At 35.6% G+C, this 26175-nt stretch overlaps 1 protein-coding gene across 4 annotated transcripts in view; it reads right to left on the bottom strand.

Moving 5' to 3' along the window:
- Positions 1-1464: 1464 nt before the first annotated feature.
- Itch (itchy E3 ubiquitin protein ligase) overlaps positions 1465-26175 on the bottom strand; it is a 123954-nt gene continuing 99243 nt past the window's right edge. For all 4 annotated transcript variants that reach the window (XM_071608854.1, XM_071608857.1, XM_071608855.1 and 1 more), the window contains 11 exons: positions 25142-25214; positions 24098-24169; positions 22108-22196; positions 19698-19857; positions 19385-19518; positions 18910-19050; positions 14589-14709; positions 13850-13954; positions 11583-11679; positions 8415-8487; positions 1465-4128 (listed from right to left, as the gene is read on the bottom strand). In XM_071608854.1, the coding sequence (XP_071464955.1) occupies positions 4029-4128; positions 8415-8487; positions 11583-11679; positions 13850-13954; positions 14589-14709; positions 18910-19050; positions 19385-19518; positions 19698-19857; positions 22108-22196; positions 24098-24169; positions 25142-25214 (1165 nt within the window). In that variant the 3' untranslated portion in view covers positions 1465-4028. The remainder of the gene's footprint in view (positions 4129-8414; positions 8488-11582; positions 11680-13849; positions 13955-14588; positions 14710-18909; positions 19051-19384; positions 19519-19697; positions 19858-22107; positions 22197-24097; positions 24170-25141; positions 25215-26175) is intronic.

The raw sequence follows: 26175 nt of genomic DNA, 5'->3' as shown, positions 1-26175 counted from the left end.
AAGCTAGAGCTTTCTAGCTGCTTTTGTAGGACAGATAGGGTTCATTACTCAGGACCTGGGAGGGGCCTGCACTTTGTCTTACAGTAGCTGTTAGACCAGTATGTTAAAAATTCTACTTCCTGGAGTCTCCACTGGTTCCTTTTTAATTTTTTTTTTTTTTTTGTGTGTGTGTGTGCTGAGGATTGAACCCAGGATGCTTAACCACTGAGCTATATCCCCATACCTTTTCTTATGTTTTATTTAGAAACAGGGTCTCGCTGAGTTGCAAAGTACCTCGCTGAGTTCCTGAGGCTGGCTTTGAACTCGTGATCCTCCTGCCTCAGCCTCTGGAGCCCCTGGGATTACAGGCATGTACCATGGCACCTGGTTCCACTGGTTCCATTTTAAAGGAGAGCCTGATGACCTTAGTTTCCTAATATGTCTACTGACACTGGTAAGCAGGCCAGCCTGTGGGTAGCTGCAGGGAGCTAACTGGTGGGTCTCAGCACTCACACTGGGGTCCTGTTTTACAGCATTTTTTATTGTCTCAGAAAAGTAATTCAGATGGAGGGGCCTCATTTATGTCAGTGGCCCCTGCAAATGTTTTGGTCAATGCAAGTACCAAATCCAGTCTCACCTGAGTAAGAGATCTTTTTCTTCCCACCTCATAGTATAGACAGGTTGTAACTTTGCAGAGAGGCAAAAGTCTACATGACCCAGTCACACAGAACACTTTTCTGCAGGTGGGGAAAACCTTTTTACCGAAGACTAACAGAGAAGTGAGCAAATGAAGGACCAAAAAAGTTTTAATTATAAATAGTCTTACATCTTTTAAGAAATTCAAGTGAGGCAACCCCTTGAAGGAACTTTATAAAAGCACTTGGCTCCCTGTTATACTTGTAGAGTTACCTGAGTATGTGAAATTACAGTCCAAGAAAACAAAGGTACTCCAAAACAGTAATATACAATCCAATGTTGCCATTCATTTTTAATTAATGAAAACATAAATATAAGGGGGGCTGGAGATACCAACAATACTAAGTAGAAGTAGTCAGCCCTACAGGAGTTAAGAATAGAGTCATATCAAAACAAGGAGGGGTATAAAAATAGAGGCAAAGCCTAATTACATGTGTCACCAAGACAGTATTTCAGATAAGTAAAAAGTGGCAGGGAGGGCTTGATTGAAATAGATCATTTGGGATGAGACCTTTGTGGACAATGATTAATTGACATTGTTATGTTCAATACCTTGATGAAAAACCAGTATCTGCATTTTAAATAGAGTTATTGTAAGTCTTTGAAATTGGATTCTCCTGCACTCAGATAAAAGATCATAAGAGACAGAGTGAATTTATTATTATGAGCTGCTGATAAGTTTAACATCATTCCATCTGATAAAACAAAATAAGGTCCTTCCCTCTTAACTCAGGTAAGAGAACGCTGCCTTTCCCAACCCACCAAAAGAGCAGAAGAATAAGGCAGTGGTTCATTTTACTTTGTTTTTATTTCAATGTAACATGCAGTTAAAATAAAAAGAAAAAAAAAGAATTAACAGGATTTATTAGCATTTACAATGCTTTACAAAGAAAAAGGACTTTAAAAACAATTTAGTTCAGACTTAAGAAAAAGCTCTAAACACTTACAATAAATCTATTTCCAAATGTTCAGTTTGGACCAAAATTTAAGATAGCATTTGGTAGATATTCATGTCTGCTGTCTATTTGTAGTATTTTTTTTTTATATAACCTCTGATTCTTGGGATATCCAGCCCCCATTTTCCTAACACAGCAGGGAAGACATATACATGTGGCCACTTAAATTAAAGGAAGAAATGGAGTAGGGAGATCCCAGGCTGCAAAAATATATACAAGCATTTACCTTTTCCAGAACTAAATGTTTCTTCCATAAAAATATTAAATAGCCAAGCCCTATAGAACTAGGGCCAGGGCTATATCAAATATACCTATTCTGTATTTTAAAAATATAGGGTAGAAAGCCTTTTGGGTGATATTTATACATTTCACACAATATTTCTAGGTTCCTAAATGAATTATGAAGCATTATGTAGAACCAAAAAAAGCCTATTTTCTTACATCTCTTAATTTAATCTCGTAAATCTCTAGTAAATATTGTAGGTAACTACATTTCAGAATGAGAATTCACCTCAATAGGAAGTCTTTATAGAAGGCTTAATCTTCATGGCCATATATTACCAAAGTTCAGGCTTATATAATGAATGGGTAGTTGGCAGACATTCGCTCTGTAAGACAAAGCAACAGGGTTTTTTTACCCTACCACCAAAAAGGCAGAGAGACCCTACTTTGGAAACGATAGGCTTTTAGAGATCACATTGTATTTCCTAGGGTATGTGGAGTTAAAAAAAGATAGGGTTGGGGAGAGCCTAAATTCTCCCTTTACACTGACAGTTTCTGGATGAGGCAACCCTTTCACTCAGGCAAGTCTCTGCTTTATGATGGCAGTGTCAAAGAGTACAGATACACAAGTTAAAAATGTTTTTGTTCTTCCAGGATTTAAACAGGAAGAGCAGTTTGGAACATAAAAACATTTTCTTTCCAGGGTCTGCTACTCTCTGTGTATTCTTGGCTTAATGCTACTTGTTCATGCTATGATACTTAACATGCCAAAGTCCTTGTTACAGGAGTTATAAGACTGTCCTCAGGGTTCAGCTATGATAGGGACTCAGCTGGCTTAGGCTTCATCTCACTGCCCATAAAATCAAATCTATGATGACAGCTATCCTGACACTCTAAGCTAAGCCAAGTTAAATTAAATAACTATAGAAAAGGTGAAAGTGCATCAGTTAGTTACTAACGGAGCAGTCTAAAATAAACTAGTCATGGGGAAAAAAGAAAATTTGCCAAAATTTTTAGGGGTGAAAAGAACATTGTAGATGAGGGATTTCAATTCAATTCAGGATAATATAAAGAATGGAAATGACTACTCCAGAATGTGTCAGAGAAATGATAATTTTGAAGATTTTTAATTCATACAGAGAATACATTTATGTGGTTACTAGATTTTATCTTCCCTTCTTTTTTAGCCAGTATTATAGTTCTCCCTCCCACATAAAAATATAATTTCAGAGGCTGTTTCATTAACCTGTATTTGAACTAGCAATACTCTAGTTACAACTTGAACTCCTTAGCAATAATTAAATACAATTGAAACTGTTGAAAAACTATAAAGCCTCAAATTATATATAATCATACAAAAATCATCAATAATGGCCTTTGATGAATTCAGCTAAATTAATTCCAATTCCAGATTATTTTTTAAAAATAAAAGTGAAGGAACCACAGTGTTAATATAATATTCTTTGTTTAGTATTTGCAAGGCAATTAAAACAATCAAACTTCCAATTGAAGAGAGGTATGAAATCATTTGCCATCTGGAACCAACTTTTCCCTGAATTCAAAAGACACAACTGCTTTGTAGAGAGATGCCAGAGTCTTATATTACTTCCATGAATAACATCAAAATATAATGCATGTATTCATGCTCCAGAAAGGAAGAACAGTCAGGCCAGGCTGAAATGGGAGGGAGAGCACAAGCTAGAAGTCTGCTCACGTGCCCAGAAACTGGGCTAAGCTTGCACTTTTATTAAATACCTTTCAGCAAGAGGCTTAATAGGAAGATCTTGTATATTGCAGTTACCATGAGACTTCCCTGCATATTTGCAGAATCTCTCTAAAAGTAAAAAACCTACTCCCAAGTGAGACTTTTGACATACACACAAAACTGTTAAGGAAACAATCTAGTGGAGTAAGACAAGGCAGATTTCATTGCTGTGTTAAATCTCATGTTAAGTAAGGTTGTGACTAATCATTTATAGATCTGATCTCTGGAAATGTTGAATAGAAATCCAGAATCACTGGGAGATAAATCTCAATGATAACATTAATTTACTTACACTCAGATAACTTTCTAAACAGTCACAGTCCAATTTTACAACAAGATGTGCAACAGGCAGGAAATGGACAAACACTGCAAGTAAGTTCTTGTCCTTCAGTGGTACAAGGTCTCAGAAGTTATTCTTGTCCAAATCCTTCTGTTTCTTCAATGGCAAACAACAGCTTTTCCTTTAGTTGCTCGTAGCTTTTGTAGGGTGGAAGGTCCAGGCGGTTAAAACTAAAAAAAGGTAAAATTGTTAGTTTGAGAAAAGGATAAAAATGTTATGTATAGGGCTGGGATTGTGGCTCAATGGTACAGCGCTCATCTACCATATATGAGACCCTGAGTTCGATCCTTAGCACCACATAAAAATAAATAAAACATTGTGTCCAACTACAACTAAAAAAAAAAAAAACAACAAAACTTATGTATAACCAGGTGCTATGGGACCCACCTATGAGAGCGTGTAGTAATTCCCAAATACATGGAAGGCTAAGGCCAGAGGATTGAAAGTTCAAGGCCAGCCTAGGTACCTCAGCAAGAACCTTTCTCAAAATAAACATACAAAGGAATGGGGATGAAGTTCAATGGTAGAGTACCTCTGGGTTCAAGCCCAGTACTGTAACAACAACAACACAAATGCTGGCAAGGATGTAGAGAAAGGGAAATTTTCATATACTGTAGGTGGGAATGTAAAAAAACTAGAAATGTAACTACCATATGACCCAGAAATCCCACTATTGGACACATATCCAAAGGAATTGAAATCAGTATGTCAGAGACATCTATACTTGCTGTTTATTGCAGCACTATTCACAATAGGCTGCATGGAATCAACCTAGGTGTCTATCCATAGATGAATGCATAAAATGCAGTATAGGTACATAATGGAATATTATTCAGCCATAAAAAGAATAAAATTCTAGGGCTGGGGATGTGGCTCAAGAGGTACCACGCTCGCCTGGCATGCGCGGGGCGCGCTGGGTTTGATCCTCAACATCACATAAAAATGAAAAATAAAGATATTGTGTCCATGGGCTGAGGATGTGGCTCAGTCGGTAGCGCGCTCGCCTGGCATGCGTGCGGCCCAGGTTCAATCCTCAGCACCACATACAAACAGGGATGTTGTGTCTGCTGAAAACTAAAAAATAAATATTCTCTCTCTCTTTAAAAATAAATAAATAAATAAATAAGTTGTTTCAGGCCACCTTGAGGATGTAACTGGGTTTAATCCCCAATACCAAAAATAAAATAAAATAAAATAAAGATAATGTGTCCACCTTAAAAAAACTAAAATATAAATATTAAAAAATAAAAAATAAAAAATAAAATTCTGTCATTTGCAGCAACATGGATGGAACTAGAGGACATTATATTAAGTAAAATAAGACACAGAAAGACAAATATTTCATGTTCTTATATGTGGAAGCTAAAAAGCTGATTTCAAAGAAATAGAGACTTCGAGAGCCTTGTGGAAGGGTGTGGGCAAGGAAGGAAGGAATGGGGAAAGGGTGGTTAAAAGGTATAGGAGTAAATTTGGGTAAGAATGTTCTATAGCACAGCAGGATAACTATGATTGATAACAAGCGATTGACTATTTCAAAACAGCTAGCAGAAAGGATTTTGAATGTTCCCAACACAAAGAAATGATAAATGAGGTGATACATTTGCCAATTACCCTGACTTGTTCATTACAGATTATACATATATATTGAAATGTCACATAAATATGTACAAATATTATGTGCCAATCAAAAATATAGCTGGGGGGCTGGGGCTCACTGGTAGAGCGCTTTCCTAGCATGGGTGAGGCACTGGGTTTGATCCTCAGCATCACATAAAAAATAAATATAATAAATAAAAGTTATAAAAAATATATATAATTATATATTTTATATATCTGGGAGGCTGAGGCTGGAGGATCACGAGTTCAAAGCCAGCCTCAGGAACTTAGCAAGACCATCTCAAAAATAAAAAAACAAAAAGGGCTGGGAATGCAGGGCACGGTGGTACATGCCTATAATCCCAGTGGCTTGGGTGGCTGAGATAGGAGGATTGTGAGTTCAAAGCCAGCCTTGTGAGTTCAAAGGCAAAAGTGAGACACTAGTCAATTCAGTGAGACCCTGTCTCTAAATAAAATACAAATAAGCTGGACATGTGGCTCAATGGTTGGGTGCCCCTGAGTTCAATCTCTGGTACCCACCCCCCAAAAAAGGGCTGAGAAGTGATTCAGTGATTAAGCGTCCCTGGTTCAATACCTGGTACTATATAGATAGATAGATAGATAGATAGACAGATAGATAGATAGATAGATAGATTAGGGATGTAGCTCAGCAGTGTAGCACTTGCCCTAGTATGTGCAAGACTCTGGGTTTGATCCCCAGCACTGTTAAATAAACAAAAGAAAATTCTGACACACGCTACAACATGGATGAACCTTATAGGCATTATTTTAAGTGAAACAAGACAGTCACAAAAGAACATAAGTATGATTCCACACTTATAAAGTACTTAAATTAGTCAAAAATCCTAGAAACAGAAAGTAGAATGATGGTCGCCAGGAACTGGGGAGGGAGTAGTTACCATTCAGTAAGTGCTATCATCATTGGTGGTGACACCTGCACAACTGTAAGAATGTACTTAATGCCAGAGAACTGTTTACACTGAAAAATGATTAAAAGTAATAAATAGGGCTGGGGTTGTGGCTCAGTGGTAGAGTGCTTGCCTAGCATGCACAAGGCACTGGGTTCAATCCTCAGCACCACATAAATGTAAAATAAAGATGTTGTGTACACCGAAAAAACTAAAAAATATTTTTTAAAAAAGTGATAAATAATTTTATGTTAATGTTTTACAATAAAAAACTAGCTAATAAAAAGAAATGAAATACTAACCCATACCACAACATGGATAAATCTTGAAAACATTATACTAAATGAAAGAAGCCAGAAACAGGGGCTGGGGATGTGGCTCAACCGGTGGCGCACTCGCAGCATGCGCGGGGCGCTGGGTTCAATCCTCAACACCACATAAAAATAAAAAATATATTGTGTCCACCTAAAACTAAATAAATATTAAAAAAAGAAGCCAGAAACAGAAGGCTACATATTATGATTCCATTTATATAAAATTTCAGAGTGGGAAAACCACAAAGACAGAAAAAGTAGAATAGTGGTTACCAAGGGTTGCATGAGGGGCAAATAGGGAGTGTCTACTGATGGGTACAGGGTTTCTTTGTGGCATCAAAAAAATGTTCTGCAATTAGATAGTGGTGATGATTACACAACCTTCTGAAAAGACTGAAAAACCACTGACCTACACGCTTATTTAAGAGAGCAAATTTTATGATATATGAATTATTATCAATAAAGTTTTCATTTAAAAAAACAACTTGGGCTGGGGGGTATAGGTCAGTAGTTGAGTGCTTGTCTAACATACATGAGGCACAGGTTCAATCCCCAGTACTGCAAAAAATTAAAAACTACTGCTCGCATATGAGTATTAAAACATAAAGGAACAGATAATAAAATATCAAAAAGGTACTGGGCATGGTAGTGTACACCAGTAATATCAGTGATTTGGAGGCTGAGGCAGGGGGATCTTAAATTTGAGGACAGCCTCAGCAATTTACCAAGACCCTTTCTTAAAAAAGGGCTATGATGTGGGTCAGTGGTTAAGCTTCCCTGGTACCAAACCAAACCGAAAACAGCAAAAAGGTTAGATGGCAAAAAGAAAAAAATATCCATCAAGGTCTATATATATGACTACTAGAGATAATGTCCCACAAAATAGTACTTCAAGTTCAAATATATTTTCCTGTCTTCAGAGAGAAATTAAAAAAGTATACTAAATACCAAATTTAAAAAAATTGGAGGCGGGGAAAGGGATTGATGGTAAATATGATAACAGATCATTTTGAGGTGAATGAAATGCTCTAAAACTAGAATGGTTAATTTTATGGTACATAAATTATGCCTCAGTAAAGCTGTTAAATAATTTAATACCATGGGGAAAGTTCTTCTGTTTCATTTTTAACAGGTTTCATTCTTTCTTTCTGGTAGTGAAGGGGATCGAACCCAGGAGTGCTCTACCACTGAGCTACATAACCAGTCCTTTTTATCGTTTTCTTTTTGGTATGGGGGATTGAACTCAGGGGTATTTAACCACTGAGCCACATCCCCAGCCTTTTTTATATTTTATTTAGAGACAGGGTCTCACTAAGTTGCTTAGGGCCTCATTAAATTGCTGAGACTGGCTTTGAACCTACGATCTTCCTGCCTCAGCCTCCTGAGCTGCTGGGATTACAGGCCTGCACCACCACACCCAGCCCTTTTTTATTTTATCTCGAGACATAGTCTCATTAAATTGCCTAGGCTGGCTTTGAACTTGGAATCTTTCTCCTTCAGCCTCCCAGATAGTTGGGACTACAGGTGTGTGCCATTTTAGAACTGGTTAGGTTCTAAATAGCTATAGGATGCTGGAAAAAAAAGGCTTGTTTTTCTATTCTTTCTGATTTTGCTTACCAGGTATGACTTCTGGGTAACCAATTTTCTTTCCCAACTTTTTCAATGCAGAATTTCTGTGGTCCATTGCTTCCTAAAACAATAAAATCATAAACAGTTTTTCAGAAGTTCTCAATTGTGTGTCCCAATCCAATAGCAACAGAATTACCAGGTTGGAATCACAAATCCACAGGCCCTACCCCTAAACTACGGAATCAGAAACTCTATGGGTGGGGCTCTGTAGTGTTTTAATCACTTCCAGTGATTCTAGTGAGTGCTAAAATTTGAGAATGATTTTGCTAATGTATGTCAAAGAGAAAACGCAGTCTTATTGAGTATTTCTTAACCAGAATAACAATGTTATGTATAAGAAGCTTAATTTTAAAAAAAAAAGCTCCTAAAAAATTTTTTAGGAGCTTTAACTACAATAAGGAAACTACAACCTACTTTCTAGTACAAGAAAACTTGATTTAAATACAGAATTGTTGGGGCTGGGGATGTGGCTCAAGCGGTAGCGCGCTCGCCTGGTAGGCGTGTGGCCCGGGTTCGATCCTCGGCACCACATACAAAACAAAGATGTTGTGTCCGTCAAAAAAAAATTAAAAAAAAAATTAAAATATTAAAAAATTCTCTCTCTCTCACTCTTAAAAAAATAAATACAGAATTGTTAAAACTTTATGAAATATACATATCCTAGGCAAATTCGTCAACAGTGCTTATGCTGAACATAGGTCCTGCACCTGTACCCTTAAACACGCACACATACCAACTCATTTTCTTTTCTTTTCTTTTTTTTCCCTATGTGGTGCTGGGGATCGAACCTAGGACCTCCTGCTTGCTAGGCAAGCACTCTACCAATGACCCACATCTCTAGCCCCAAACATATTAATTCTTGCCTGTCATCTACCTTCTGCTAGAAATAGCTATGACTGGTGATTATAAAATACTGCCTTAACAAAGGTCACTATTGCTCCCTTGGAAGAAGCATTTACTAGTGATCAAAATGGTAGAACCACTTAACTTTTTTAATTAGAAGTAGCCAGGCACATTAAATATTATGAAATGTGTGGGAGAGTCATGCACAAGAATTTTCTCATGTCTCACTGACTAAATCTAGTATAGATATACATTTGTAGTACCTTTATATTTAATAACAATAAGTTGTTTCCACAAGTAGTTATATGAAAGGCCATTATGAAAAAGTACAGGGAACCCAGGAGTGGTGACATACTCCTGTAATCCCAGAGGCTCGGGAGGCTGAGACAGGAGGATCACGAGTTTAAAGCCAGCCTCAGCAAAAAGTGAGGCGCTAAACAACTCAGTGAGACCCTGAGTACCCTCCCCCCACCCCAAAAAGCAGATGCAGACACATGCCATGTTTTGTATCTTATTTAGAGACAGGATCTCACTGAGTTGTTTAGCACCTCACCATTGCTGAGACTGGCTTTGAAGTCAAGATTCTCTTGCCTCAGCTTCCCGAGCCACTGAGATTACAGGCATGTGCCACTGGCAACTCTGGCTCATTCTTTAAGTTGGCCTCCAGGCTATTTCTGTCTCATCCTTACATACAGATGTTTTTAAGCAACAGCACTCTATTATTTTCTATATTCTATTTAAAAAAAAAAAAATATATATATATATATATTTTGGGGCTAGGGTTTGGCTCAGTGGTAGAGCACTTGCCTCAAATGTATGAGGCACTGGGTTTCATCCTTGGCACCACATAAAAATAAACAAACAAAATAAAGGTATTGTGTCCACTTACAACCAAAAAAACAAAAAAAATACATATATATATTTTGGTTGTAGTTGGACACAATACCTTTATTTTATGTGGTGCTGAGGATCGAACCCAGCACCTTGCACGTGCTAGGTGAGCGCTCTACCACTGAGCCACAACCTCAGCCTCTATATTCTATTTTTGTATAAGGCTATTTATTCTCTCAGATCAAAATGTCATTGTTCTATTGTTTTAACTTTCCCTCTTCTCTTACCTCTAACTCATACATTATTATTACCTGAAAAAAATGCTCTCTGGAATTTTCTACTCAGTTATCTGGCAGTAGTCACCTTAAACTCAGCAGATTCTAAACCACTCATCATCCTTCTACAACATCTCTAACTATGTTCTTTACACTTCACAGCTTCTCCATTTCCCTACATTATTCTTTTTATACCTTAAAATCTAGCTCTGTTTCTACTTTTGAAACTTCTCTAGCATTTATTCTTTCCCTTGTATTTCCACTTCAGTCTCCTAAGATCAGGTTCCCATTATTGCTGCAATAAGTTCCTCATATCCTTCAGGGTCTCCCCATCTTTGAGTATTACTAGGATTTAATCCAGGGTTGCTCTGCCACTGATCCACACACAAAATCCTTTTTTATTTTGAGACAGGAACTCACTAACTTGCTAAGGCTGACTTTGAATTTATGGTTCTTCTGCCTCAGCATCCCAAGTAGTTGGGATTACAGGCATGTGCCACAGTATCCAGCCCCATCTTTTAACATGCTATTTATCTTATTATCAAATCTTCCTAAAATGCAGCCTCTACAAGTTTTCCTTTTTTCAAAATGCTTCCATAGCTTCCAGTATCTTCCAGGTAATATCCAAATTCTTTTGGTATGATTAAAACATCTTTGTTAAACTGATTTCGCACTTTAAAATCACCTGCTTAGTTTGCTAATTCTGACTAAGCTGAAGCAGTCTTAGAGATCACTTACGTGTGCAGCCTTCTGGGGTACTTAGCATAATGCTCACATTCACTTAAATAACTACAAAATAATTAAAATATGACCTATATCTCAAACAATTCCCAGTCTATTAGAAAAGTGGTTTCAAACAAAATGGGAAACTATTGGGAAGGCATTAGGGAAGTAATAACCCACTATGGTACAATGATCTTCTCACATCATTAAACAATATTATATGACCAGTAATATTTCTCATTTCAGAGAAACTAAGATGTTTGCCAAATGACTGACTGAACAAAGTTCACATACAGAAGACGGATATCCTAAGTAAAGACTACAAAATGATTTAGAAATTTACACAATCCAGGTTAAATTGTGGCTAGTTGAAAAAAAAATGGTTATACTTGTCTTTTTATTTCTGATACCTTACATAGACACTTACCTAACAGCAGTGTGATAATGATTTTCTGTATAGGAGAGAAGTACCTGGTATACATACCCATGAGGTCAGCAAATCCTCCTACTGGCAATCGGCAAGTTCCAGTGACAAATTGCAGAAGTCTCATTCTCTTCTCATTATCAATTTCCTTAACAAACTGTTAAGATTATATTTAAAGAGATATATAGGACATGTTACATTTGGCTCACTGCACATGAAAGAAAAATCATTTCAAATCTTAAATGAGCTGGGCATGGTGCTACATGCCTATAATCCTAGTGACATGGGAGGCTGAGGGAGGAGGATCATGAGTTGAAGGCCAGCCTCAGCAACTTAGCAAGACCCTGTCTCAAAATAAAAAGGGCTGGGGATATGGCTCAGGGGTTAAGTGCCCCTGGGTTCAATCCCCGGTACAAAACCAAAACAAACAAACCCCCACACAAATATTAAATGAACCTTCCCTCCCTCCCTTATTTATTTTTGTAGTAGTAGATGAACAGAATGCCTTTATTTTATTTGTTTATTTTTATGTGGTGCTGAGGATCAAACCCAGTGCCTCACGCATGCTAGGCAAATGCTCTGCCGCTGAGCTACAGCCCCAGCCCTAAAGGGGGCATTTTCGTGTTTATCGAAGCTTACCACCTTCCCCTAAATCAATCTCAGGACAACATGTCTATAAAAAGAAGCATGCTCGGGGCCTAAGAGCTCCCTATTCATGCAGTTGGAAGATGAGCTCTTTTAGGAAGTCCCTGCTTCCCCCCTCCTAGATCTGCCTAGCCTATCTATACAGTTATATAGGACATGGAGCTTCAGTCTATATGGACTTTTTTGGTAATATAAACCAATCAAGCTCACGGAATTCTGATCCAGATAGAATCCAATGACTTTCTTTCCTTGATGTTTTTTAAATGTTCATGTACCTATATGTAGTATTATGTGCCTACAACTTTTTTTTTTTTGTACCAGGGATGCTTAACCACTGAGCCACATCCCCAGCCCTTTTTATTTTGAGACAGAACCTCACTAAATTGTTGAGGCTAGCTTTGAACTAATGATCCTCCTGTCTCAGCCTCCCAAGCTGCTAGGGTTATAATTTGCACCACTGTGCCTGGCTACTTCCTTTAATTCTTACTCAAAACATTAGGTTTTTGGATACTGTTTCTAGCATGGGTCAATTTTTTTTTGGGGGGGTGTTAGATTTATAGGGTTTAATAATAGTCCATTATAAATATAGAGCACATTTTATTTATCCATCTATTGACAGGCATATGGGTTAATTTCACCTTTTGGTGATCTTAAATAATATTGTTACGAACATGTATGTGGCAGTATCTGAGTCTTTCCTTTTTGGAGTGGAATTATTGAATCATATATTAATTCTATGTTTAACTTTTTTATAAACTGCCAAACTGTTTTCCATATTGGTGCATTATTACTCTCATCAAGACTGGAAAGTTTCAATTGCTCAGATCCTCACAAATTACCCCCAACCCTTGATAAAACTAATGAGTATGAAGTGGTATCTCATTGTGGTTTTGACTCCGCTTTCTTAATGACCAATGACATTGAACATCTTTTCATGTTATTATAGCAGACATTTTTTTTGAAAGACACCATTATGATTTTAAACCAGGTCTCTTAAATTTTGCCACCTGAACACCTTAATGAAGTATGAATAATGAAAACCATACTGACAGTTTTACACTATTCCAAACAGCATTTAAATCAAATGTGAATCTAATTTACGGGAACTGTCTTATAATCTGGGCAAATGTGTAAGGTATATATGTTGGTTACTTAGTCTTAAAAAGAATGGTGATAAAAGGCTAGAGGACACATGTCTATAATCCTAATGATTCAGGAGGCTGAGGCAGGAGGATTGCAGCAAGTTCAGGGTTAGCCTAGAAAACTTAATCTTAATGTTTCAAAATAGGGATATGGCTCAGTGATAGAGTACCTCTGGGTTCAAACCTCAAACCCCAGTATGAATATGATAGTTGTTCAAATCTATAATCTGTGATTTTTTTTTTTCCTTTACTGGAGATTTAATCCTAGGGCACTTTACCACTGAATTATTTATTTTGAGGCAGGGTCTTGGTAAATTGTAGAGGTTGGCTCAAATTTGCAATCCTCCTGTCTCAATCCCTAGGATTATAGGTGTGCACCCCATGCTCAGCTATACTTATTTACTATAACATGGTATTATAATGCATAGGATGGACTGAGGGGACTGCACACATTGGTATATTTTGTTCTTTTACTCATTGTGGTAAATTTCAAGGAATTTCATGCTGTGGTTACCAACTGAAACAAATTTAGAAACAAACCTGCCAAAACCACATGATTTGTTTGCTTGTCCTAGTGTAATGACGGTAGATTGCATGTCTTTGCCAGTCATTTAAATCAATCTCTTGCATTCCACATAAAAGGACCTTTAGGGATGAAAAAGACAAATTGTTTCTTTAGGTGACTTTATAAAAAAATGATTGACATAAGAAAAGATAATATTAATAAAAACATTAACAGCAGGTATAAACTGTACGTCAAGAATTGTATCTATGACCTAGGAAAGCAAGTTTCACGTATGGTTCCATATATACATATATTCAAGGAATATCTACTCAAGTGTAAAGAAGTATTAATGTAACACTTTTTTTTAAAATAATGATCTTTCATTTTTGGATAAATTATGATTTTTCTTTTTTTTAATTTTACATTTATTTAGTCTAATTTGGTATACATGACAGCAGAATGCATTTCAATTCATAGTACACATATAGAGCACAATTTTTCATGTCTCTGGTTGTACATAAAATAGAATCACACCCATTCGTGTGTTCATACATGTACTTATGGTAGGTGAAGTCCATCTCATTCCACTATCTTTCCAATACCTGTGTCCCCTCCATAAATTTTGATTTTTTTAACCATTGAGGATGTTTCAAAACATCATACCAGCAGAAAAAATACTACTGCCACTGAAAAGATGGAAAAGTGAATTTAAAGTAGACACCTGAAGTTATTATTTACTAGCATGCTTCAAGGGAATGAAGAAAAATTCATTACCTCTAATTCCTTTGCATCAAAGTATTGCAAATACTGCTGAGGAAGAATTTCATTAAAACCCTCAAAGAAAGCTTGTGTCTGTTCTTCAACACCTCGAGATAACCGCCACTCAGCTACCATTCTGGCAAATAAATATGAAAAAGCTATCAGGAAATTTACATTTTACCTTTAAATTCTAGTATAAAGTTAAACATTTTAAACTTTATTATTATGAAAAACTTGAAACATAAATGTAGAGTATAATGAACCCCTTTGTAAACATATCCAAGCTTTATCACAATGCCTATCTTATATCATCTATGCCATTAGCTCATACATTAGAGTAATTTCCTTTGAAAAAATATTTCAAGCATGAAGTTTCTTAAAAGCATAACCACACCATTATCACAACAAAAAAGAGAATGATATTTCTTTAATATCAAATATTCAGGGGCTGAAAAGCTGTCCCGGGACTCCCCAGCTATATAACTTCAGGTGTTGGTGTTTCCTCTTATCTGGTGATGTACTTTCTTCTTTTTCTCACCTATCACTTTTGCTTTTGCTCTTGATTCCATATAATTACTCAAATAAATGCCATCTTATATAAAAAAAAGTGTCTTTACTGTCTATCAGATCCAATCTGCCAAATCCAGCAGCTGTACACATAACGCTTTAGTGTTACAAGGTATTATGAAATTTATAATATATGCATAAATATAACAACAACAGAACAAGGACTGGAATGAAATAAGTATAATTATAGTCTTATGAGCTTCTTATATTGTAGAAGAGGTGCTATAATATAAATTTTAGGTAAATAGAGACAAGTTAAGAATGCATATTATTGTAATCATTATTGTCATCACCAAAAAAGTTAAGTTTAACTAAAATGCCAGCAGAATAGATTAAAAACCAATAATAACTGATCTATCAACTCAAAGAAGATAGGAAAGGAGAACAGACTTTAGGAAACAAATAGCAAGGTGAGACTTGCAAATAGCAAAACTTAACCATTATATATAAAAATAATAAAACCATAAAAATAATAAGACCTAGGATACACTGCTTTCAAGAAACAAATTTAGATATAAAGATACAGATAGAATGTAAATGGCTGTATGACAATATACTATGTAAATATACTCATCACAGGAAAGCTGGAGTGGATGTTATGGTTTTGATACAGGACAATCTGAGGTAAAATTATAGGATTATGAGAGCTGTGACTTAATCACTCCATATTAGTTTCAATGTAATAACTGGGTGGTGACTATAGGTAAATGGGGCATGGCTGGAGGAGATGGGTCACTGTGGGGCATGCCCTGGAAAGATTCAACTTCCTTGTGATCCCTTTCCCTTTCTCTCTCTACTTTCTAGACAGCCATGAATAGTACTCCTCCAATGTGCACTCCGCTATGATGCTCTGACTCACCTTGGGCCCATAGCAATGGGTTTGGTCAATCATGGACTAAGCCTCTGAAATCCTGAGTCAAAAATAAAAATGTCTCCTCTAAGTTATCCCTGTCAGATATTTTGACCATAGTGATAAAAAAAAAAAAAAAAAAAAAAAAAAAAAAACTAATTAACCCAAGGAATAATAACAGAAATAGAAAAATGACATTTCATGAGAGCCAATTCATTAGTTGCAAGCATAATATACATGAGAATATACTATAACATAGCTTCAAAATACATGAAGCAAAAAATAAGACCAGGGGTGTGGCTCAGTAGTACAGCACAGGCTTAACCTGTGTGAGGTCTTGGTTTCAATCCCCAGCACCAAAAATTAAAACAAAAACAAAACCATCAATAAGGATATAGAAAAGTTTAGTATATCATCAACCAATCTGACCCTAATTGACATTTATAGAATTTTAACCTAACAATGGCAGTACATAACATTTCAAGTGTACCAGATATAACACACATTGGGTTATAACACAAGTTTCAAAATATTTAAAATGTAATAATTTAGAGACTCTTCTCTGACCATAATGGAATTAAATTAGAAAACAAAGGTAGTTGGAAAGAATCCCCAGACTTTGGAAATTAAACAATATACTTCTAAATAACTTATGGATCAAAAAAGAAACCACAATGAATATTAGAAAATATTTTTAACTAAATGATAATGAAAACTATCACAATTGTGGGACATAGCTAAGGTATGTCCCACAATTGTGATAGTTTTAACTAGAAACTGCTTTAAATGCTCATATTAGAAAACGGAGATGTCTAAAATCAATGATCCAGAATATGTAAAGAACTCTTTAAAACCAATGAAGGACATCCCAATTACAAAATGTCCATCATAAAATGGGCAAAAGAGCTACAAATAATCAATATGTACAAAAAGGTACTCAATACCATAAGTGAAGGAAGAAATGGAAGTTAAAACTACAAGGATATACTACAAACAATACTGAATTGGCAAGATTGTAAAACAAAAACGCAAACACTGCTAGTAGGCCTATAAAATGGCAGGACCACTTTTAGAAACTGGCAGCAAGTTTCTAATGAAGTTAAGCACCCACCCTAACACCCAACATTTCACTCCTGGGTATTTATGTAAGAGAAATACAAACATGGTTCACAAAAAGGCTCAATAAAAATGTTCAAGGCAGCTTTACTCATAATAACCCTAAAGAGGGTAACAACTGAAATGTCAACGAGAGAATGGATATACAAATTGTGATGTACACATAACATGAAACATGTCTCAGCAACAAAAAGGAATAAAATACTGAAACATAAAACATGATAAATCTCATAATGCTGAATAAAACAGACAGATACAAAAAAGTACATGATATGATTCCATTTTAGGAAGTCCAGGATCTGATATAGAAATACAACTAAACTGAACCAGCTGCCTCTCGGCCAGGGGAAGGGCAATGCATATGGTATTGCTCTGTTATGGGGTGGGGGGACAGAAGAAGGGGAAAAAAAAGTCCCATAGTTTGATTTGGGTCATCTTTATTTTGTTTATTTATTTTTATGTGGTACTGAGGATCAAACCCAGGGCCTCACACGTGCTAGACGAGCACTCTGCCGCTGAGCCACAATCCCAGCCCCTTAGGTCATCTTTATAGGGACATGATGCTATATTGAATAATGTTTACAAAACTGACATTTAAGAGTGATTTAGCAGCTGGGGACAATGGCACATGCCTGTAATTCCAGCGATGAGGAAGGCTGAGGTCCTAAGAAACTTAGCAAGACTCTGTCTCAAAATAAAATAGTAAAAGGGCTGGGAATGTGGCTCAGTGGTTAAGCACCTCTGGACTCAATCTCTGGTACGAAATTGCCAAAATATTAACTATTTACTTAGGTAAGCTCTCGGCATTTTACTCTAAATTATACCTCTTAAAAAACAAACAGGGCTGGGGATGTGGCTCAAGCGGTAGCGCGCTCGCCTGGCATGCGTGCGGCCTGGGTTCGATCCTCAGCACCACATACAAACAAAGATGTTGTGTCCGCTGAAAACTAAAAAATAAATATTAAAAAATTAAAAAAAATAAAAGGAAACTGCAAAGAATGGGAGAAAATATTTAAAAAAAAAAAAAAAACAAACAAAAAAATGTATTTATTTATTTATTTGGGTGGGACAAGAGATTTAACCCAGGGGCCCTTTATCACTGAGCTACATCCTCAGTTCTTTTTATTTTATTTTGAGACAGGGTCTCACTAAGTCGCCCAGCCTGGCCTTGAAGTCACAACTCACTGCCTCAGGAGTAGCTGGGATTATAGGCGTATGCCAACGCATCCAGTTTAAACTAAATTTTCGAAAGGCTACATTATGTAACTAATAAACAATGATTGTACATAGTAGTTGGTGATGGGTACAATTGTACACTTCTAATTATGAAGGGAAAATCAGGCAAGAGACATAGAAACTGAAACATAAGCAGCAGCAGATACACTCAATTTAACCCTGATTAGATAGAACTGGTGTCGAGAAGACTTGAATGGACCAGTAACTACAAGTATGAACCAGTGCAAAGCATTATAGAGGAAATACCATAAACCATTATTTTATTATAAATTTTGCCCAATTTTTTAATATTCCCCATGAAAATATCAGCATACAAATTTGAGATTTTTTTGCAATTAAATGATATTTAGCACAGTGGTTACAGAATTGAAATTTAAAAGAAATGATCTAGCATTTCTACCCTTGGAACTCCCACTTTTGGGCTGAAACTGTGAGTGAGAAATAACTACTTACATAGAATAATGATTAGTACAAAGGGAAATTTTTTTTGAAATATTGCCAATTACTATTAATAGGAAATTATCAACAGAAATGCTAAACTATATCAAAAGGAACATTCTCTCTCACCTGATATATTCCTCTTTATTTTCTTCTGTTACAAGAATATTGCCACCATTGGGTTTCAAGTCATGACTTTTAATTTCACCTAGAATTTCTTTATCCACGGAGAAGTACATTTCCAAACCACATTCTTCAATATTGTTTTCTCTGTAAAAATAAAATTAGCACTATTTGTCATGTCCACGAATTCAAACATAATTCAAGTTTTGACTTGAGGCCTCTGGTCTAAAATAATTAACATTAAGCTATAACATCAAAATAAGAAATTAGAAGGTTATATGCTCTTAAACTATCATATTACTACCTAGTTTCTTAAGGTACTCCTGTGAAATTTATCACATTAAACAGAAAGACAAGTTTGACGTGCAGATCATTTAAATTCAATAAACCAATTACATGCCTATAGCTTGATAAGTTACTAATACCATAATGAAAGCATATAGACTCTATTCTAATAAATTAAATATATATAGAAACTTACTTAACCCAGATGAGAGAATTGTAAAATTCTGGATCAATAGATTCTAAATCCTTAAGTCCAACTGGTTTGTTCAAGATACATTTATAGAATGGTAAAGAAAAACCTGTGTCTATGAATTTTCCATGGAACAGAGCCTATACAAAAAGAAAACATCATTTCAGATAACTATATGAAAGTAATTTTATTTCTAAACATTAGGTGTATTCTTCATTTATAAAAACTCCCCTGTCAAATGATCTTTTATGGCATATGTAAGAAAATTTAATATTGTTGATTTAACAAAGTAAACACACAGTTCTCCACCTGCACTTACCATGGCAATAAACCTGCCAATAAAACGAAAATATTTCAGGTGATCTGGATTGATGTAAGAAGCGGGGTTTATCTGCAGGCAGTAGTTATCCTTCCCTGCATATTCAAACAGGCAATACATTGGGTTCAAAACTTCATGTGACAAAAGAAAGAACCACTCTCTGAAATCAAAAGAAAACTCAGGATGAAAAATCTCGTAAGTAACAATGCCAACAAATCAAAGATCAATGCTACAAAGTTCTCAGGAATCTACATTCCTTAGGTGGTACTAGTTGTCTAACCTCTAATCTAATCTGTTGATTTTCATTGCTTCTGCTCAAATGTGTTGATATTTATACATTGCTTATTGTTAGATTTCAAAAAAATCTAACCCATTATTGACTTTAAATGTACCTTTATTTGATGAACCACTAACATTTTTTTTCCAATTATAATGGTAATACACAGTCCAATTTTGAAAATATTAGTCTTGGAATTGATGAAATGCTACTACATGTAGACAAGTTAAAATTCACTATTGACTCATGTGATGAGAGTGGCTGAAATGCATCTAATATTCCATGTATTGCTAAGTCCCATGGTGATCTTCAACAAGTGCCACCACTACCTACATTTAGGATGAATGTGAACAACCCTCCAATTTCGGAGGCAATAAACCAAGTAATTCTGGCTCCTTAAAAATTGAGAAAATGCTGTTAAAAGCACCAATTCAAGTGCTCTGAAAATATCTACCCATATTAACCTGAGATTGTGGTTATTAACTATGTAACATGTATGGGTTTGGTAGGACAAATCTGGAACAAAACATTGTGGTATCAGTTTCCTAGACCTCTTTTCCTGTTAGTTCATAGCCTCTGGTAATAATGCTGCTTTTAATATTGTTAGTGGTTTTCTAAATAAGACTGAATAATTGGCCTCTTCCTGAATTATCTTTACCTTGTACAAAATTAAAGGTTTCTACTCATTTACTTTGTTTTTTAAAAAAAAAAAAATTCAATTTTTAGTTGTAGTTGGACACAATACCTTTATTTTATTTATTTATTTTATGAGGTGCTGAGGATTGAACCCAGGGCCTCACACATGCTTGGCGAACACTGTACTCCTGAGCCACAACCCCAGCCCCACCTACTCTTTTACTTCTGACTATTTCATATACTTGAAAGAAATTTATGTCACAATATAAAGGATTACTAAAATGTAGTCACCAGTTAGTGAGCACAGAAAGACTTAGGTTCTGAATTAGGTTACTAATGTATTTCTATTAAAGTATTTCATTAAAGTATTTCTATTCTTCATAGTAATCCAAGATAGAGAAACATTATGAGTGCAGAAAAGAAAACATTAATACCACTCCTGACTCCAAAGTCCTTGCCTTTCCACATTGCCACTACTATGTAAATTTTTGCCCTGGTATGACATATTGCTATGGAATAAGGAAAGTGATTTTTTTTTTCTTTCTTTCTATTCATACAGGGGATTGAATTCAGGGGCACTTTATCACTAATCTACATCTTCAGTTCTTTTTCTTTTTTATTTTGAGAAATGATCTAAGTTGCTGAGATTGGCCTTGAAAGCGTAATTCTACTGCTTCAGCTTCTAGACTTGCCTGGCTCTTTTTTTGCTGTTCTGGGGATCTACCCCAGCACCTCCACTTTGCTAAGCAAGCACTCTACCACTAAACCACATGCCCTGCTCAGAAACACAATTTCTTCCTGAAGGCTACCTTCCAGGGCTTGATTAGTAGCTCCAATATGAAGAAAGTAGAATTAAGATTTTCGGGCTGGGGATGTGGCTCAAGTGGTAGCGCGCTCGCTTGGCATGCGTGCGGGCCCAGGTTCGATCCTCAGCACCACATACAAACAAAGATGTTGTGTCCGCCGAAAACTAAAAAATAAATATTAAAAAAAAAAATTCTCTCTCTTTAAAAAAAAAAAAAAGAATTAAGATTTTCAACTCTATTTTATATAGTCTCTGTATTCTCATGACAGATTTTTAATATCAGTTAGGAATTGTGTATTATCTGTATCAGTACTGTGTAGAGGAGGAAATGACACGAGTGCTATAGGGCCTTGCATGCTCTGTGAAACAGACATGAGGTGGTTGTATCCAGGCTATATAACTTATTATGTGTGTCAGATGAATCTCTAAACTTCATCATCTGTAGAATTCTATCTCACAGGGTTGTTCTGAGGGCTAAATGAATGATGTAGGTGAAGTCAATTAGCAATACCTTAGAAAGTGCTGAATTAATGTTTGTTGAAATTCTGTAGCTCCAGCATAATAAAGCTACAATAATTTGTCATATTTCATTTTCCTGAAATATAAGATTGAGAAAATAATACTTGCAAGCAAAGTGCAATGATACCTTTGGAAGAAAGGAACTAAGTTCTGAGTATTCATATTATCACTACCTTGCTACACCTCCATAATCTAAACCTTCTTCTCCTGGAAAAATCACCCACAAACGTCTTCGCAGATCTTGGGGACTGAAGTTCATTATCTACAAAATAAGAAAATTGGTAAAAGCAGTTGTGGAAACATCATTCTATCACTTCCAAATCTGACACTTTCTTCATTAAAGGTAACTTAAATCCCCTAGGACACAAAATGCTGTTTGTGATCTAGTTAACATCACACATATAGAAAACACATTAAATTTCCATAACATTTTATATGTTATACGTATCTGTATCTTTGTGTACTTTATACATATATAAATTTCTTTTTTTCTTTTGATACCAGAGATTAAACCCATGGGCACTTAACCACTGAGTCACATCCAATATCTTTTAAAAATATTTTTAGACAGGGTCTCAATAAGTTGCTGACAATGTCTTTGAACTCCCAATCTTCCTGCCTTAGCCTCCCAAGGTGCTGGAATTACAGGTGTGCACCACTGCACCCGGCTATATAATTTTCTTTTAAATAGTGATATTCTTTTTTTTTTCTTTTTTTGGGGGGGTCATTTTGGGGATTGAATCCAGGGGTGCTCTACCATAGAGCTATGTCCCTAGTCCTTTTTATTTTATTCTGGAACAGGGTCTCCCTAAATTACTAAGTTTGGCCTCATACTTGCAATTCTCCTGCCTCAGCTTCCTACAGCTGGGACTACAGGCTTGCATCACCACATCCAGCCTATTTCACAGCTTAACACTAGCTGTGTTCCAAGTTATGTTCCAAGAAACCCACTCAACACAGACTAATTACTCAGTGCCAAAAGGGTGATTATGAATATGAAAACTAGAAATGGGCAAAGACTAGGGTATAGAATGATCTTGGAGACTTACATCAGATCAAGGGGTATGACCACAATTCTCTAAATGGTCTCAATCAAGCTCCAAGTCCCGCTAAAAAGTTGTCTGCTCCTACAGAGCAGGATGCAAACTGGGTTTCCCTTTTAATGTTAATAATTGAGGTTCCATTAGAAAATGAACACAAGTATTTCTAAAAGCAAGTAGCCAGCTACTGCCAACTATCTCAATTTCTTTCCCCTTTGCATTCAGTTACTTCTTGAGTTGTTGCTACAACGATATCTTGAAAATAATCACTTCTACATTTGATCTTAAACAAGGATTAGCCAGATGTTTTCAATTCAACACATTTGCTCCCATTGGCATGGCCAATCACTTAACATTTAGTTATAGTTGGTTGTTAGTAATATCTGCAAGATAGGGCTGGGGTTGTGGCTCAGCAGTAGAGCACTTGTCTGGCATGTGCAAGGTCCTGGGTTCAATCCTCAGCACCACATAAAAATAAATAAATAAAATAAAGGCATTGTGTCCAACTACACCTAAAAATAAATAAGTATTTTTTTAAAAAAGTAATATCTGCAAGATAAAGTTGATTGATTGATTCAGGTTCTGGGCGCAAGTAAAAAAAATTGTTGATTATTTTGGAAATCTAACACATCCTTTATCAGATACTGTCACCAATGACCATTTATTTTGTTTCCTACATCTAAATAATTTTTAATTGTAACAGTAACATGTTTATAATAAAAATCTAAGTAATTCAGAGTGTAAAAATGAAGTCATCCCATCTCCTTTCCCATTCCACAATGTTCATATGGATATTTCAAGACCTTTGCCCATTGATAGCCTATTTCCCAATTTTTACATCTATTTCAAATCAAACACCAAACAGCATAGAAATGGAAATCAAAAACTCACTAATCACTATGAGTAACAAACACTGAGGCACACAAGCACGCGCGCGCGAGCACACACACATACACAAAACTTTGTACATGTTCCTAAATGATAAATACTAAGGTAGTCTGTAATGAGATTAAATTTAAAAATTCAAGAACTCCAAACTCAAGTTCAAAACTATTTGGGTTGAACTGTTAACACCAAAAGGTGGTTCTGGCTTAGCAGAACTACTCAGTAAACAAGACAATACCTGTTGAAAGGAATCCTCAAACAGTGTTTTTCTTGTTACTGTAATCTTTATGTGCTGTGGCATGGCCAATTGCTGAAATATAAGAATGATTTAAGTCAATTCTATTAAAATTACCTACCAAAAAAGAAAAAGGGAAAAGTCTTACTTGTTTATAGAAACAAACAAACAAAAAATAACATGAATTTATATTCAGTAGTGTTTACCAATGCATTTGTGAGTATTCATGCTGATTACATATTATTTGATATAGGAGAAACAGAAAAAAAAATCTTATGCACAATGCTTACTTTAGTGACTCAAATAAATCTTAATTTTATTTTTAAAAAAACTAATTGATTCTTCTGGTTTCTCAGTTAATTAGAGGATTTTGAAGTTTAGAAATATTTTATAAGGGGCTGGGATTGTGGCTCAGTGGTAGAGTGCTCGTTTAGCATGCATGAGGCACTGGGTTCAATCCTCAGCACCACATAAATGTAAAATAAAGATATTGTGTCCACCTAAAAAACTAAAAAATAAATATTTAAAAAAAAAAAAGAAATATTTTATAAAACAACATTCTAATGTATTAATTTTACTTAGCACCCATAAAATCATTAATTCAAGTAATTTATTTAGACATTAGAAGCAGCTGATCACATTTAGAAAAACACTCTAAACATAACAAGTTTGAATATATGTGGTCATTTGTGTATGAACATATATGTACCTATTAGTCATTTGTATCAAACAATAGTTATGAAAATGGTCAGTCACAGTTTATACATTAGAAAAAGTTTTAACGTATTTGAAGATTTGAGTACTGAGGAAAAAGTGACAATGTTTTATTATTCAAATGATTTTAAGCTTAATCTTCTGGATTAAAAAAAAGCTACAAATTACCAGATCAATAAATGTATTTCTTTGTCCTAAAAATAGGGGAAGGAGTTCTAATGTTTCCCATTTTACCTGTTTTTCCAGGAGTTAATCATTTTCAAAATCACTGTGTAATAATAAAAGTAACTTAATAAACTAAAGTAAGTATAGAGATACAGTCCCAATACTAACCTGGCACCAGAACCGGAAATACTGAACCTTTGCCTTGAAGTCCCGAACATAGGCTATCTGAGGTCCATTGTCTCTGAGGAAGAACAAGGGTTAAGTGACAAATATGGCTGCTTGTAAAAGAACGCTGAAAGAAAGCAAACACCCCACTCATTTCATAATTTAGTGGTAAAAGACAAAAATACTCAGAATAGCACATTCCAAACACAAAATTTGTTGTTACTGAATGTTTTCCCAGGTTCAATTTTTAGGAAAAGACAGAAATTTTGATCTTGCTGAAGCCACTGTTGTGGATTTTTTTTATATATAGCCAAACCTAACAGGGCTGGTTAAAGGGAGTTCTGAGAATGCTATCTATGCTTTTTCCTTAAATAAAACTCTTCATAGTCATGTAGGCAAGACTGCTATCTAGGATAAAGACTGTTTCTCAATTCATTCATATCACTTCAAGTTTGGCTAAGGAGCTCTAAATGGAAATGTCATAGGAGACTTTCAGAACAGAGAGAGCTGGAAAGGGAAATTTCTGTTTTTATTTTTTCCCATTCCAATTTTCCCTTCCTCCATATTCCAGTATGGGAGTGTAGACTTTGACAGAAGAAGTTTCACAGCAGCTATCTGTCACAGACCATGGGATGATACTGAGGATGGAGACCAGGCTCTGGATGGTAGGACATAAAGAAAGAAACCTAGGACTGGGGCTGTGGCTCAGTGGCAGAGTGCTTGCCTGGGATGTGCACCACATTAAGAAAATAAATAAAACAAAGGTATTGTCTCTAAGTATAACTAAAAAATAAATATTTAAAAATAAAATAAAGGTATGTGGAAAGAAGAGGAAGGGAGGAAGGGACGAACCTAGATCAATATGATGTTCTGGGGCTTCCCAGCTAGCCCTGGACTTCACACCAACTGGTTTTCTCCTTAGCCTACCTTAAATTTCATTTTCTAAATGTTGAATGTATTTCAGTATAAAAATAAAATTGATTTTGTATACTGACTTTGTATCCTGTGACACTGTTAAATTCACTTACTAGTTCTAA

Source organism: Marmota flaviventris, chromosome 2, assembly GCF_047511675.1.
Source record: "Marmota flaviventris isolate mMarFla1 chromosome 2, mMarFla1.hap1, whole genome shotgun sequence".
NCBI lineage: Eukaryota > Metazoa > Chordata > Mammalia > Rodentia > Sciuridae > Marmota > Marmota flaviventris.
Note: the sequence above shows the minus strand (reverse complement) of the source record. Positions and strands in the feature narration are given on the sequence as shown.